The 16,868-nt window shown below is 34.1% G+C and overlaps 1 protein-coding gene across 1 annotated transcript in view; it reads left to right on the forward strand.

The window, feature by feature from the left end:
• The window catches only part of 39d1 (enterophilin-1), a 130,818-nt gene that overhangs the window by 2,602 nt on the left and 111,348 nt on the right, over positions 1-16,868 (forward strand). Inside the window, 5 exon segments of the mRNA NM_001173114.1 lie at positions 7,871-7,891; positions 9,771-9,791; positions 10,110-10,130; positions 13,140-13,160; positions 15,342-15,362. Coding sequence (NP_001166585.1) covers positions 7,871-7,891; positions 9,771-9,791; positions 10,110-10,130; positions 13,140-13,160; positions 15,342-15,362 — 105 coding nt within the window.

A 16,868-nucleotide genomic window follows, 5' to 3' on the forward strand; every position in this document is an offset into this window, starting at 1 on the left:
AACATAGATTTTGTGCTTGGTTCTGTTGATGTGGTGAATTATACCTATTGATTTTTGTGTCCTGCATCCTTGAGAGGAATGCTACTTGATCTTGTTGTATAATTTTTTGATGAATTGTTTTACGCTGCTTCCTAGAGTCCTACTGAGGACTTTTGCATCTATGTTTACTAAGGAGATTAATAAAAAATGCTTTTGATTTAAGAAGAGATCATTGCTATTGAACTTTACCTTATCATTTGTAGTGTGATATTAGGAGAAACATTTTACTGATATATAAAGTTCCTCCTTTTGGAAAAAGGAGACTGGGTGTGAAACCAGAAGTACAAATCCTTGAGGTAAAAGTATAATTCGAATGGAGCTAAAGGACTAGCAGGTCCTCTAAAATGTTAAACAGTGTTAGAGAATTGTTATTGCATAGAAAAATAGTGAAATATAAACAACCATCAGAGCAAGTAAAGACACATCACAATTACTTTACTCCTTGGATATTTTCTTAATTATTTAAGACAGTGTTCCTTCAAACTAAATCATCTGAGTATACTGCTATATTACTTTCAGATGTAAGATCTATTATTTTAAATGTGTAGCAATTACATTAAATATATGTGCTTTGTAGAGTAGACTAATCACAAAAGAACAGAGTCAAGGTTAAAAAGACAATGAGTGTTTTTTCTTAACTGAGTATAGACATTAATCCAAGTATCTCAAGGAAAGAGAAACTGGGATGGGAAAAGGAGAAAAGAAAGATGCAAAATGAAAAATAAATAAATGTATACATATGTGAAACTGTTTAAGATAATTATACAATTAATTTCTGTTAGTACATTGAAAAGGAAGTTTGTGCTTATATTTTTTAAATTTTATTTTAAAGATGGTAAAATTAAACACAACAAAACAGAACATAAAAAAGCAACGCAAGAGACATAAATTTCAAAGTAGACAATCAAAAATCTTCACTATCATTCTGTCTCTTTTTCTTCCAAATAGTTGTCCATATCTTCAGATACAGTGAATTTATATAAAGAAACAGTATAAAATTGATGTGAGCAGTTTGTGTTTTCTGAAAATAAAATAGCTACTCTTGCTTTTCTCTGTGGTCTTTTGGCATGGAGAATAGTTTTCCATCCTTTGTTAGTCTATGAAGTTTTGGGGGGTTAAATGTGTTTCTTAATTGCATCATACTGTTGGATCTTTCATCTTTATCCATTCTGCTAGTCCATTTCTTTTGATTGGTGAGTTTAGAACATTTATGTTGATGGTTATAATTGGCATTTATTGGTTTTTCTTTTTCTTGTTTGTTCTTGTTGTTTGTTCCCTATCTTTCTCCTTTTTTTAAACCTCTTATCCTGCCTGGTGTCTCTTTCTCTTGGTGTCCATGTGTTAGTGGTCTTTGTTAACTCTTTCTAGTATGTCATTCAGAGCATTCTGTAAAGCTGGTATGATGGTCATAACTTTCTTTTAGCTGTCCTTTGTCATGGAGGTATCATATTTCTCCGCTGAGTGTGATAGTTTTGCAGGGTACATCAATCAGTGTTGAATGCTGTTTTGTTTTACGGATTGAAAATCCTTACTGCCATTTCTCCTTGATGTGAAAGTTTATGTTAAGAAGTGAAGACAAATAACGGAGCGAAAAAGAGGGAAACCATGAGCATAAATGATAGTTAAAAATAAGAGAAGGTTGTAAATGAATGAGAAATCAACACATATCGAGCAAAGTTCCAAGTACCAGGACACAAAGATGGAGTAAATTCTCCCGAATAAATCTTTGGCAAGATCTGCATTAGTCAATGTGCAAGACAAGCAAGACAGCACGTGGTGCTGTTGAATGCAAGAGGTCAAAGACCGCAAGTTATATACAGCTTCCTCACAGGAAGTGGCACACTCTTCCTACTCTATGAAGCCACACAGCACACAAATCACAGCTCACAGTACTTCATATTTATAATGATGGAGTGGCTCTTGCATTTTTACATAGGCTTCTACTCGTATGTGCCTCTTATTAATGGATAGCTTTAGAATCTTATCGTTATAAAGTGAATCTTAATTTTTATCACACCCAACCCACACATTGAGCATCTTGGCTGTATTTTTGAGGAAACTTAAATCAAAATATGAATTCACTACTAAGCTTCATGTATTCAAAATGGTGTTCAAAATAGAAGAAATGCTAATTTTAAATAATGCTGAGTCACAAAGAAAATGGAGAAAACAAAACAAAATATTTTATTACATAACATGATCATTTGTAGTAGTATTTAATCATGAAATGATTCTTCTGATACACCCATAGGAACCAGAAATATTAGCATATCTGTCTCACTCACACTCTGTTCCACAGACAGAACAATAATGTAAGAGATTCTCAATGGCACTTACACAAAAACAAATAACTAAAATGGCAAATTGATATCAGACTCACTTCACATAAAATTCTAAATGTGGAAACAGCAATTTCGAAAACGAGTGTGTCCTTCCTATAATCTGATATTGCTCTTCCAACTTGCTTAATAATTAATTTTCTAAGCACCATAAATTATAAATATGACCCATCTTGAAAAGAATTTTCATAGATCGTGGAATTGAGGAGCACCTAAAAATATCAGTGCATTCAGATTATTTTTGCGTTGCTTTTCTTTCATTCTGATTCTTGTATGATTTTATTTTTCAGGCAAGTGTAGTGATAATAAGATAAAGCTTAATCACATTTTGTGAACACAATTTGAGCTTCCTAATATAATTTATGCATACTTTCATACTTCTTCATCCTTCTTTGTTCCTTTGTATCAATATCTCTGATTTTATTATATCTTAAATTGAAAATTCTTTAACCACTTGTTACTCTGTTTTTCTCAATCATTTAACTGAGTTAGCTTGTAAGGCACCCGATATTTGATCCAATCTGGTTGCTTTTATAATTACTTCACTTATTTCATCAATATTCCTCACTTGTTTTGCAGAGAAATGGAAAATGATGAGTTTCAACTCTTGATCCACTTTGAAAGAAGATAATACTAAGTAGAACCTAATTTAAGGCAATGACAAAGACACAAAGTGTATCTTACTCTTCTTTGTTTAGTGAATAAATAAGACATTACCTCTAGTGAAACTACACAGCTTGCAATTTGCTTCAATTTTGTATAAATTCAAAATATTTCTTGTCTGCTTTTAAACTGCCGTTTGTTTCAAATTGATTGCTCAAAAAAAGTAATGTATCTTAAACAAAAGTTACATTGGTGTTTTATGTTGACAAACATAAATTAAGAAGTTTAAACAAGGTCAGTCCTTGCTTTCATGTATGAGCCATTTATTTCACTTGAAAATAGCTTCTATTCATTACATACCTTTATCGAGGTAAAATTTATCCAAAACTAGCAGACACATTCTCAACTGTACAACTCAGTAACAGTAGCACATTCACAGTGCAGCGCAAACTTCATCTTTCCCTACTTCTCAGAGAGTCATCATGAGTCTCTAAACTGTAGGCCACCTGACAAGGCACTTCTGGTTCCCACAGCAGTCAACCTTAGATGGTCACTGCTCGGACTCTGTATCCATGAATTTATCTGCTCTGGTTTCCTCCTAACGAAGTTACAGTACATGAACATTTGAGTCCTCCTACTTTCATGTGTAAATAACTGCCAAGATTCACTAGTTTGTAACATACACTGAAGCTTCCTATCATTTAAAGGCAGAGCACTATTAACTGGGGTGTCTGAGCTTGAGTACCACTCAGGTTGAATATCTGAGACTCTTGAACCATTCACCTCATGATCGACACTGAGGTTTTGCCAGCTTGAGATTGCTGGGGATACTGCTGCAGTGGACCCTCCCACACAAGTGCATGTTGGAGCACCTGCTTTCACATTTGAAGGAGTGTATGACTGGGAATGGAATTGCTGGGTCACTATGCTTTCTTTTGAGTATGCGCTGAAATGTATCCTGTTGAGATGGCTCTATTTTTGAGTCATTTGAAGAAAAACAAATGCACTTTGAGACTAAACTGTCAAGTGAAGTAAAGCTGACTCAGAAGTTTAAATATCACATGATTTCTCTCATAGAAGAATACTACTAGGTATAAACAGTTCAAAATGAAAGATAGACAATCAGAAAAAAAGAGACAGAAAAATTGCACTGTTTAACATTCACACTAAGGAAGTACAAAATATGAACTTGTTTACAGTTCTTATAAGATTTTTACATGTGGTATTTCTCCATCAGAGCTTCGTGAGTGCTGTGAGATGCTGTATAAATGCTTGCATTTGCATCTTCAAGGTCACAAGAGACACTAGGCACCTTTCCATGGGCCTGTCTCCATTTTTCCCTCTTCCTGGCAAAACATCCATCTTCTGTCCCTCTTTGTGTTTTTAAAAGGAATTGTTATTTTATTGTCATTGAGCTGAAACTGTACATTGTCCTTTATACCCTCTGCAAATTTTTATTACATTCAATTTTTCAATTTTTCTTTTATTACTTTTGCCTCATTTTCTTTTCTGTACATCCACTCCAAAATCAAAGGCATCAAGAAATATCACATTATATAATTTGCATATACTTATACTGCAAAACTTTTTCAGTAAGACATTTGTTCTACTTTTTCTTCAGTATGAAAATACAAAAATATGAATCAGAGGCTCATTAATACAGTGGAGATTTATTTCTTTTTTATTTATTTAAAGAGAAAAACAAAACTAAACAAAGCAAAACAGTAAAAGGCTAGAAGTAATACAGAATTTCAAGAGAAAAAATATACAGTAAGAATTCACCAGTTTACAGATCACACATTGTCATCTGAGAAACAGTTGTCCAGAATACAAAATTAAAGCATACAATGTGGATATTAATACAGTGAGATTGCAGACAGTTCTGTTCAATGATCCAACAAAAACTCAGCAATACAGTTCTCTATCCTACACTTTTAAATATACTTGCAATTATATCCTTTAGATCACACTCTTCCCTCTCTTTTTTATGCTAACACTCACATATTTTGGTTTCCATTACTCCCACAGTTCTTATAACTTTTTCTTTGAAGAGGAAAAGAAAAAAAAGATTAAAAAAACCCCAAAACCAAAAAAAAAAAAAACCAAAATAAGACAGACCAAAGAAAAACCCAATGTGACAAAGCAAAACAGAGTCAGTTAGAACAGGAGGATGGACATAGTATATAACGCAAAAAAAAAAAAAAACCAAAAAACAGATTACTAGGTGATCAACAGTGGTTACCATTATGCCTCTTGTTATCTTAAAAGGAGTTGCCTATATCAGCTGGTATAAAAGAATTGAACAAAACAGTGCAGAAGACCAATAAACCCCACATTGGAGAGCTTACAGGACTTCCAAAGAAGATAATAGTTAAATGATAACGGGCATCATAGAATATCTGGTTGCCTTCCAAATGGTTGCCTATACCCTCAAACTTGATAATACTAAGCAAAACAGAATACAATAAAATCATTCAAAACAGGATGTGGAGAACAATACAGGGGTTCAAATCAGGTTAATAGGGAAACAAAAAAGTTACTATAATATATCGCACTATTTTTAATTTAGTTTTCCCTTAGTTAAAAGATACTAAGAAATAAATCAATTTAAAAAAAGGGGGAGATTGAGATAAAAAAGAACATATCAATAGAACAACACTGGTCAGAACCAAAAAATTTAAGCATCATTGTGTTTCACCACCAGATAGCCTGACATTAATAGTAGTTACCATAGTGACTCTTTCCTTGAAATATTTGAGTCTAACTTCGTATACTATAGCATCAAACTTATCAAGACAGTGTGAAACCATTCAAGAGAATGAAATTATTGCAGGGCATTTAGAACCAGCTAACAGGAACTGAACACCAGATTCTATATTATCTCTCTGCCTATAAAAATTTGCTTATGCTATTGCATACATTAAAATATAATAAGATACAACATGTTATAAGCAATAGAAACAGATGAACAACAACTTGATGGGGATTCAAAACAGAATGATATTAAATCAGCACTAGCTATTATGCTGTCTTATTTTCTTCAAAATAGTTATTTGAAGTATCATAGACAATAAAATAAAAAAACCCAGATTAAAACTATTCCAATTAATGAGTGAAAACACTATATGGCTTCAAACCAGTGTGACTGGGAATCATGATTACCACATACTTTTATGTATTCTTGTCGTTTCTTACACTAGGGAAACTATTCGGTATTTATACATGTGAGTTTGATTTATTTCACTTATAAGTATGGTCTTAAGCTGTGTTCATTTATTTATAAATATCTCGATGTGATCATTCTTTATAGCTGAGTAGTACTCCATTGTATAAAAGTACCACAACTTTTTTATCCATTCCTCAGTTGATGGACACTTAGGTTGTTTCCAAGATCTGGCTATTACAAATTGTGCTGATATAAACATGGGTGCACATATATCACTGTGGTATGATGCTTTCAGTTCTTCTGGGAATATGCCTACAAGTGGAATAGCTGGGTCAAATGGGGCTTCCAATCGCAGCATTCGGAGAAATTGGAGATTTATTTCTAGCCAGACATTTTTCTCAGAAAAGTTGTCATTTTCAGAGGACATTAACTACTTGTACATCGCAAAATGGTAATTAAAGAGTGTTCCTTTACAAAGAGTATTGTGAGGTAGTAAACAGATTTCTCTGTAAAATTAAAGATTATACACAACTTGCATTCTCTCCACTAGTATATATTTAAATAAATGATGACAAAATGAAATATTTAGAACTCATTGCAGTACATTAATGAACATAACTAGCAAAGAGAATTTTAAATTTACTCTTTTTAAATTTATCTGATAATAGGAGAATTTCATTTTGAAGATGACAACAAACAAAGAGAATGAGAGTGTGTGGACATAAGCAGAAAAGGAGCTGAAAAATTAGAGAAGACAGTAAATGAATGAGGTCTCACTACATACCAGAGAAATTTTGAGGACCACAAAAGAGGAATTAAATTCTCCCATAAAAAGCCATGGCGGTTTCTACACTCATCTGTGTAAAGGGCGATGGGGTGTTAGTATGTCCCGTGGAGTTTAGTCATGTGGCCAATCACAGCCAGTGACATGAGTTTTCTCAGAGGACTTCCCTGGTGCATAACCTTACTACTCAGGAAGCTGCATAGCACACAAATCACAGCTCACTAATACTTCTTTGTAATGATTCACTCGCTCTGAAAATCATTCACTGCCTGCTACTTAGATGTGCCTCAAAATAATGCCTGTCATTATAGCTTGTGAACATTAATGTTTATTAAGCCACAACCAGAGATTGAGGGTGTCAAATTCTCTTGAGGGGAACATACGTCTAAATATTAAAGCATCCACAACTCAGCTTTTGAAAGTCATGTTCGTAATGGAAGATGAAAGGCTATTTTTCAACAAAGCTGGGAGTGACACAGGTGCTATAGAGACATAATCTTTTTATATAAAATCATCACTTGACAATAGTAGCTGCTGACAAGATTCATCTACCACAAACAGAAGAAACAGAAATATTAGTGGATGTGTCTGGTTCACACTCTGAACTCACAGGCATTTCGAAGTCATCACTGTTCCTTCAGGGTCCAGCCAAAATAAATAAATAACATGGCAAATTGACGTCAGGCTCCCTTTGCATAAATTTTTAACTCGGGAACAAGAAATTATGAAAATAAATACGACGTGTGTCCTTCCTCTAATCTCGTGATATTCTTCCACATGTGGTGACTAATTTAGTTTCTCACATGGTAGACAGTAAACGTATGCCCTGTAAGCATTTTCATAAAACCTGGTACACAGGAGCATTCAAGAAATATCTATCACATTAGAATCACTTGGTTTATGTTTGACTGTAATTTTTGTATGTTTTTATTTTATCAGATCAACTCGGAATAGAGAATGGTGAGTTTTAATAACATTTAATGTTAAAATACAACCGTGCTATAGGTATGTATATCTACTTTCTGATCTTTCTACTATTCATTACTACTTTATACGAGTATCAATTTGTAATTTTTATCTATTCTAATAACCAAAATCATTTAAATATTCTTTCTATGTATCTTTCTATTCTTCTCTAAAAGTTAATTCACCTTTCCCCACATCTATTATTTGATCATTTTTGATTGCATTTATAAATTACTTTACTGGTTTCAGCAATGTTTTTCATTTGTTTTGCAAGTGTACTTAGAAGAGAAAACAGTGATTTTACTAATCTTGATCTTGTCTCATAAGGATATCACTGATAGAGCCATAATTTTAGCAGTAACAAAGTTGTGAAAGATATCTTTGTTTTCAAGGTTTAGAATAAATACAGCATTGCCTCTAGCACACTTCTACTACACAGTTTGCATTTTTCTTTAACTTAATCTGTTTTCAAATTTTTTCCTTTTTGCTTTTTCAACTTCAAGGTTTTTCTTTAGCTACTTGTTCAGGAAAATAAATGATAGTTTAAACTTAAGTAGGGAGATATTTCAGCATCACATGTCTACAAATTATGGAACTTAACAATGCCAGTTCTTGACTATCTGAGTGGGCGTTGTCACATTTCATTTCATGATCGCTTATACATGATCGATTAGTTGCTTTAATTGTGGTAAAAGGCACGGTGGGCTGAGCAGGCCCTCTACAGCACACAATTCAGTGACTCCTAGTACACGTCAGGGCTGTGCCACTCTCACCTGCTTGTAGCTCTCAGAGCAGCAGCCAGTGCATTCAGGGCATCATGAGCAGTCAGCTCTGCTTCCGCACACTCAAGCCAGCCTTTGAGAGTCACTTTTCTGCTTTTTTTCTATGGACTCATGTGCTAATTACCTAACGTCTAGGTCACTACAGTGTATATGACATTTTTTGGCTGCCTACTTTCACCTGTATAGAATTTTCCACATTCGACATGTTGTAATGTGTGTCATTACTTTATTTTTCTTAGTGAATAATACCCCACTGGATGAGTATGTGCAATTGTTTTTAACAATTTACCTATGGATTTAGGGATTATTCCCATTTTGGGCTACTGTAAATACTATTTTCATGGACATTCCTGTACAAGTACATGCGTGAGGTGTGGTTTGTCATTTGAAGGAGTCTACAATGGGAATGGAAATGTTGGAGCATATAGATTTCAGTAGAAATTTTCCATAAAATGGCCACTATTTTTGAGTTTCCCATAGAAAAATAGATGCACCCTGAGACCATAAAGGTAAGCAACATAATTCAGCTAAAACTTCACATGGTTTCTCCTACATGCAAAATTCAATGTATGAACAAAGAACAAAATAAAGGTAAACGATAGGAAAGAGACAGACAGAGAAAATAGCATTACTTCACTTTTCCCTACGGATGTACACTATTTCAATTTCTGTACACTGTTTCCCACACAACTTCCCCATTTTTTGTTTATAAAACCTCACTAGTGCCTGTGAGTAGTGTATCATCACAGCCATGATCTGCGTCTTTCTATTCTGCTCCCTGTGCCTTCAGGGTCCTGATCAAAAAGAAATAAATACTTTGGCAAATTGATGTGAAACTCACTTTGCATAAACTTCTAACTATGGAGCAAGCAGCTATGAAAAACAACAAGAAATATTTCCTACCTCTAACGTCATGTTACTCTTCCAGTCCTAGCTACTAATTATCTGTTGAGCACTGCAGATGGTAAACTTGGTGCTCCTTCCCAGCCATTCTGTTGGGGCCTGGTACAGGAGAGCACTCAATGAGTATCAGTGATATTAGAAACATTTGTTTCATTTGATTCTGAGTTCCATATGTTTTTATTTTTCAGATCAACTCAGAACAGGGAAAGGTAAATTTTAATAATATTTTATGTACTAAATACAATCGCTACAGTTACGTGTAATCATATCCTAATTTCTTCACTCCGTCTTGATCCTTTTGAAAAAGGATCTAATTTTGATTTTTCTATATTCTTATTTTTAAAAATCCGTCAGACGTTTTGGCTCTCCCTATCTCACTCTGTCTCTATCATTTCCTCTCTCACTCTCTATCTTTACGTTCTGCCCCTTGATTAATTTTCTTACCCAAAGACTAATATTTGATCATTTGTGATTTCATTTATAAATAATTTCACTGATTCCATCAATATTTCTCATTTCATTTGCAGAAACACTTCACACGGCATATGGTGAGTTTCAATTCTTGATCCACTTTGATTAAAGATATTAACAAATAGAACCAAATTGTCAGCAATACCAAAGGTGAAAAAGGTATCCTCATCTTCAGAGGTAATAAAGTAAATAAAAAATTGTCTGTAGTGCACCTTTACTACTAATTTTCCATTTTGCTAAAATTTGATATATATTGAAAATTTTCCTGTTTACTTTCAACTGCCGAGTTTTTCTCTAAATCGTTGTTTTAAAAAATGAAAGTGATTTTTTAAAAAAAGGACACACTTTTATCATGATAAACATACAAATGAAGAAATTTACACAAACCGGTTCTCCATTCCATGGAAGAATCACTCATTTCAGTTGAAGATACTTCTATTGACTTGTATGTTTATTGAGGTAAAATTCTTCCAGAATGAAAATACTACTTTCAAGTGTTCAGTCCAGTGACACTTTGTGCATTCATAGTGCTGTCCAGCCCTTCACATAGCTCCCAGACAGTCAGCATGCAAAACTGAATCCAGCCCATGAGAAGGTATTTGGTTGTCTGATAACACCAGTTCAAAACTCTGTCTCTGTGAATTTACCTACTCTGGTTTCTTCATTACTCTGTCATTCTGCAAACATCTGAGTCAGCATTCTGTCATGTGTACACAATTTTTCGAATTCATTTATTTGTAACATACATCAATACTTGAAATCTTGTCATGATAGAGTACCATTCAACAAATTAATCTTAGTCTGAGTACCAGTAACCCACCTATGTGAAAGCCTTTCTCCATTTACCTAATGAAGGACACTCGGGTTTCACCGGTTTGTAACCCATGTGGACCTTGCCACACAAGTGTCTGTTTGAGCATCTGCTTTCAGATTTGAAGGAGCTTATGACTGGAATGCAATTGGTGGGTCACTGTGTTTCTTTTAGAATATGTGCTAAAATATATCCTGTTGAAATGCCTCTATTTTTGAGTCATTTGAAGACAAACAGATGCACCTTGAGACCAAACTGTCAAGGGAAGTAAACTTGACTGAAAAACAAAAATATCATATGATATCTCTCATATAAGAATCTTACAATGCATCAGCAGTTCAAAATGAAAGATAGACAATCAGAAAAAAAGAGTTAGGAAAACAGCACTATTTAACTTTCCCAGTAAGGAAGTACAAAATATGAACCTGTTTACATTCTTATAAGACTTTTACACGTGTGCATTTGCCGCTCAGACCCTTCTTAGTGCGTGTGAGACACTGTTTTAGTGCTTCAATTTGCATCTGCAAGATCACAAGCGTCACCGAGGACCTTTCCATGGGCCTGTCTCCTTTTTCTCTCTTCTTGACAGAAGCATACATCTTATGTCCCTAATTTGTTTTTAAAATGAATTGTAATTTTATAGTCATTAAGCTCAAAGTGTACTTTGTCATCTACACACTTTGCCAAGTTTTATTACATTCACTTTTTCAGTTTGTCTTTTACTGCTTTTGCCTCATTTTAGTTTTGCAATGTCCACTCCAAAATTAATGGGCCTCAAAAATATCACATTGCATAATTTGCAGATGCTTGTGCTCTGAAGCTTTTTCTTTTAGATGTTCGATCTAATTTGGCTTCAGTTTAACTAAATACTTTCAATGTAGGAAAATACTAAAAATATGAATGAGACGCTCCTTTATATGACAGAGATTTTTTCTAGACTGGAATTTTTCCCTGAAATGAAGACCTTTTCAGAGGAATTGAACTACTTGTACATTGCAACGTGGTAATGCAAGAGTGTTCCTTTACACAAAGTACTTTTGATGTAGTAAAAAGTTTCCCCTGTAAAATTAAAAAATGAACAAACATTTTCTCACCACTAGTGTATATTTAAATAAACTATGAGAAAATCAATTGAAATATTTAGAAATCATTGCAGTACATTAATACAATAACTAGCAAACAGAACTTTAATTTTAACTCCTTTTCAATTTATCTGATAATGAGAGGATTTCATTTTGAAGATGATCACAAACAAAGAGAATGAGAGTGAGTGGACATAAGCATAAAAGGTAGCTGAAAAATTAAAGGAGAAAGTAAATGAATGAGGCATCAGTACACAGCAGAGAAACTTTTTAGGACCATAACAGGAAAGAAGAAATAAATTCCCCCATAGAAACATATGGCATGTTGTGCACTCATCTGTGTAAAATGCGATCGGGTGGTGGTCTTTACCACGGAGTTTAGTCATGGGGTCAGTCACAGACATTGACCTGAGTTTTCTCACAGGACTTCACTGGTGTATAACCTTACTACTCAGGAAAGTGCATAACAGGCAAAATGATTGACTTGCCCTTATAATCTTTCACAGGTTGCTTCTTAGATGTGCTTCAAAATAATGTCTGTGATTATAGCTTATCATCCTACAGTGAAGCTTAATGTTTATCAAGCCTCAACTACAGACTGAAGGTGTCAAATTCTTTTGAAGGGAACTTACGTCTAAATATTAATGCATCACCAACTCATCTCTTGACAGAGATGTTCATAAAGGAAGATGAAAGACTATTTTTCAATAAAGCTGGGAGTTATACAGGTGCTATAGAGACATAATACTGGTTATATAAAAGCATCACTTTATAATAGTGGCTGATGAGAAGTTTCATCTACCAAAAATAGGAGAAACAGAAATATTAGTGGATGTGTCTGGTTCACACTCTGCTCCCACAGACATATCGATGTCGTCACTGTTGCTTCAGGGTCCCAGCAAAAATAAATAAATAAAATGGAAAATTGATGTCAGACTTCCTTTGAATATATGTTTAACTATGGAACAAGAAACTGTTAAAATTAATCACTCATGTTTTCTTCCTCTAATCTAATGGTAGTCTTCCACATGTGCTTAGGAATTTAGTTTGTGAACATGGTAGACTGTAAACATGATGCCCTTTTAAGTATTTTCATAAAACCTGGTACAGAGGAGAATACAAAAAATATCAATAAACTTAGAATAATTTTGTTTGTGTTTGACTTTGAGTTTTGCATGTTTTTATTTGTGCAGATCAATACAGAAGAAACATTGGTGAGTTTTATTGACATTTATGTATAAAATTCAATCTTCCTATAGCTATGTGTGATTACATTCTTATCTTTATTCTTTTCATTACTAATTTATAGATGTATCAATTTGTATTTTTATCTATATAATAACAAAACTTTAAATATTCTAGCTATGTATCTTTCTGTTCTTCAGTAAAAGTTAGTTCACCTTTCCTCACATCTAATTGTTTGATCATTTTTATTGCATTTTAAATTACTTTGCTGATTTCAGCAAAATTCTTTAATTGTTTTGCAAGTGAACTTAGAACAGAAAATGGTGAGTTTCCAATCTTGATCTGCTCTCACAAGGATATTACCCATAGAGTCATATTTTTAGCAGTAACAAAGATGCAAAGGATATTGTCATCTTCAAGGTTTAGGTTAAATAATACATGGCCTTTAGCCCATTTCTACTACTCAGATTGCATTTTTCTTTCATTTAATCTGTTTTAAAAATTGTTCTGATTTGCTTTTTCAACAAACACATTTTTCTCTACCTACTTGTTCAGCAATAAAAAGATATTTTTTACTTAATTAGGTACATGTTTCACCATCACATGTCTACAAATTATGTAACTTAAACAAGGCCAGTTCTTGACTGTGTGACTTGACGTTGTCTTTTTTCATTGCACGATCACTTGTACTGATTAGCTGCTTTAACTGAAGTCCAAGCCATGATGAGCTGAGACAGCCCCTCTACAGCACACATTCAGTGACTTCCAGTGCACTTCAGGGCTGTGCCACTCTCACCTGCTTGTAGCTCCCAGAGTGGCAGCCAGTGCTCTCAGGCATGAGCAGTCAGCTCTGCTTCCCCCAAATCAACTCAGCCTTTCAGAATCACTATTCTGCTTTTTTTCTATGGATTCATCTGCTCTGCTTACTGCACATCTAGGACACTACAGGGTATGAGACATTTTGTGGCTGCCTACTTTCACCTGTGTAGAATTTTCCACATTCGACACGTTGTAATGTCTGTCAGTACTTTATTTTTCTTTGTGGCTAACACTCCACAGGATGAGTACATGCAATTGTTTTTAACTATTTACCTATGGACATAGGGATTCTTCTAATTTTGAGCTACTGTAAATACTGTTTTCACAAAATACCTGTACAAGTACTTGCTTGAGGCTTGCTTTGTTATTTTTAAGGAGTCTAAACTGACAATGGAAATGTGGGAGCAGATAGATTTCACTAAAATTTCTCACATAAAAAGCCACTATTTTGAGGCTCCATTAGAAAAATAGAGGCAGCTATAATGGTAAGTGACAGATTTCAGCTAAAATGTGACATCATTTCTCTTACATGCTAAACTCAATATATACACAAAGACCAAACGATAGAAAAGAGACACACAGAAAAATAGCACTACTTCTACAATGTACACAATTTAAATTTATGTACACTTTTTCCTACACATCTTCCTCAATTTTTTGTTTATACAGCCTCAGTAGTTTGTGTGAGTACTGTATCATCACGGCCATGATCTGCGTCTCCCTATACCGCTCCCTGTGCCTTCAGGGTCCTCCCAAAAAGAAACAATACAACAGCAAATTGATATGAGACTTTGTATAAAAGTCTTACTATTGGGCAAACACCTCTGGGAAAAAAAAAACAAGAAATGTGTCCTGTCTCTAATCTTCTATTACTCTTCTAACCATAGCTACTAATTATCTGCTGAGCACTGCAGATGGTAAACTTGGTGCTCCTTTCCAGCCGTTCTCATGAGGTCTGGTACAGGGGTGCATTCAAGGAATGTCAATGTTTTAGAATCATTTTGTTTCTATTTGAATGTGTGATTGCTATGTTTTTAATTTTCAAATCTACTCAAAACAGAGAAGAATGAATTTTAATAACATTTTATGTATGAAATACAATCTTGATACAATTATGTGTAACCACATCCTAATTTCTCCAATCCTCGTTACTCCTTTCTAAAAGGAACTATTAGTGATTTTGATACATTCTTATTTTTAAAAATCCTTCAAGCATTTTAGCTCTCTCTCCCTATCTCACTGTCTCTATCACTTCCTCTCTGACTGTCTATCTCGACGTTCTACCACAGCAGTTAATTTACTTTTTCCAAAGACTTCTAATTTTTGAACATTTGTGATTCATTTGTAAGTTATTTCACTGATTCCATCAATATTTCTCATTTGTTTTTCAGAAACACTTGAAAATATACTTGGTGAGTTGCAACACTTGATCTAATATCATTAAAGATATTGACAAATAGAACGAAATTGTAAGCCATACCAAAGGAGCAAAAGGTGTCCTCATCTTCTTAGGTCATAGAGTAAATAAAACATTGTCTCTGCACCTTTACTACTAATTTTCCATTTTGCTTAAATTTCATATTTATTGAAGATTATTCCTGTTTAATTTCATCTTCTGAGTTTTTCTCTAATTTCCGTTTTATAAAAATGAAAGATATTTTTTAACAAAAGTATACTGTCTTATCTTGATCAAAAAAATTTTAGAAACTTACTCAAACCCGTTCTCCATTCCATGGAAGAATCACTCATTTCAGTTGAAGATCACTTTTATTGACTAGCTATTTATTGATGTAAAATTCATCCAAAATGAAAATACCCCTGTGAAGTGTGCAGTCCTGTGACACATTGCCCACTCGCAGTGCTGTTCAGCCCTCTGCATAACTCCCAGAGAGTCAGCATGCAAAACTGACTCAAGCACAAGAGAAGATACTTGTGGTTGCACTGATAAGCGCTGCTCCTCTCTCTGTTTTGGGGAATTTACCTTCTCTGATTTCCTCATTATTTTGTCAGTCTGTAAACATCAGAGTCAGACTTCTGTCATGTGAACACAATTTTCTGAATTCATCAAGTTGTAACATACATCAATATTTGCAATCCTGTCATGAAAAAGTACAATTCAATGAGCATATCTGAGTTTGAGTGCCAGTCACCAACCTATGTGAAAGACTTTCTTCTTTCATCTCATGATGCAAAAGGGGCTTTCACCAACTTGTGACCACTGTGGACCCTCCCACACAAGAGCATGTTTGAGCACCTGCTTTCAAATTTAAAGGAGTGTGTGACAGGGAATGGAATCGCTGGGTCACTGTGTTTCTTTTTGAATATGTGCTGAAATGTATCCTGTTGAAATGGCTCTCTTTTGAGTCATTTGAAGACAAACAGATGCACCTTGACACCAAACTGTCAAGTGAAGTAAACCTGACTCAGAAGCTTGAAAATCATATGATTTCTCACATATATGAATCTTACTGTAGAAACAATTCAAAATTATTGATAGACAGAAAAAAAAGATATAGGAAAATAGCACTATTTAACTTTCCCATTAAGGAAGTACAAAATATGAATTAGTTTACATTCTTATAAGACTTTTACATGTGTGTGTTTGTCCATCAGAGCCTACTTAGTAATTGTGAGATGCTGTATTAGTGCTTCAATTTGCATCTGCAAGGTCAAAAGAGACACTGTGCACCTTCCCGTGAGCCTGTCTCCATTTTTTCTTCTTTTGGGCAGAAACATCCATCCTATGTCCCTATTCCTGTTTTTAAAATGAATTGTATTTTATTGTCAAAAACCTGGTAATTGTACATTGTCATCTACACACGTTGCCAATATTTGTTATATTCAAATTATCAATTTGTCTTTTATGGCTTTTGCTTCATTTTCATTTCTCTATGTCGACTCCAATATCAATGGCCATC

Source organism: Cavia porcellus, unplaced genomic scaffold, assembly GCF_034190915.1.
Source record: "Cavia porcellus strain 051 isolate PalLab524CR breed Dunkin Hartley unplaced genomic scaffold, mCavPor4.1 scaffold_28, whole genome shotgun sequence".
NCBI classification, from domain to species: Eukaryota; Metazoa; Chordata; class Mammalia; order Rodentia; family Caviidae; genus Cavia; species Cavia porcellus.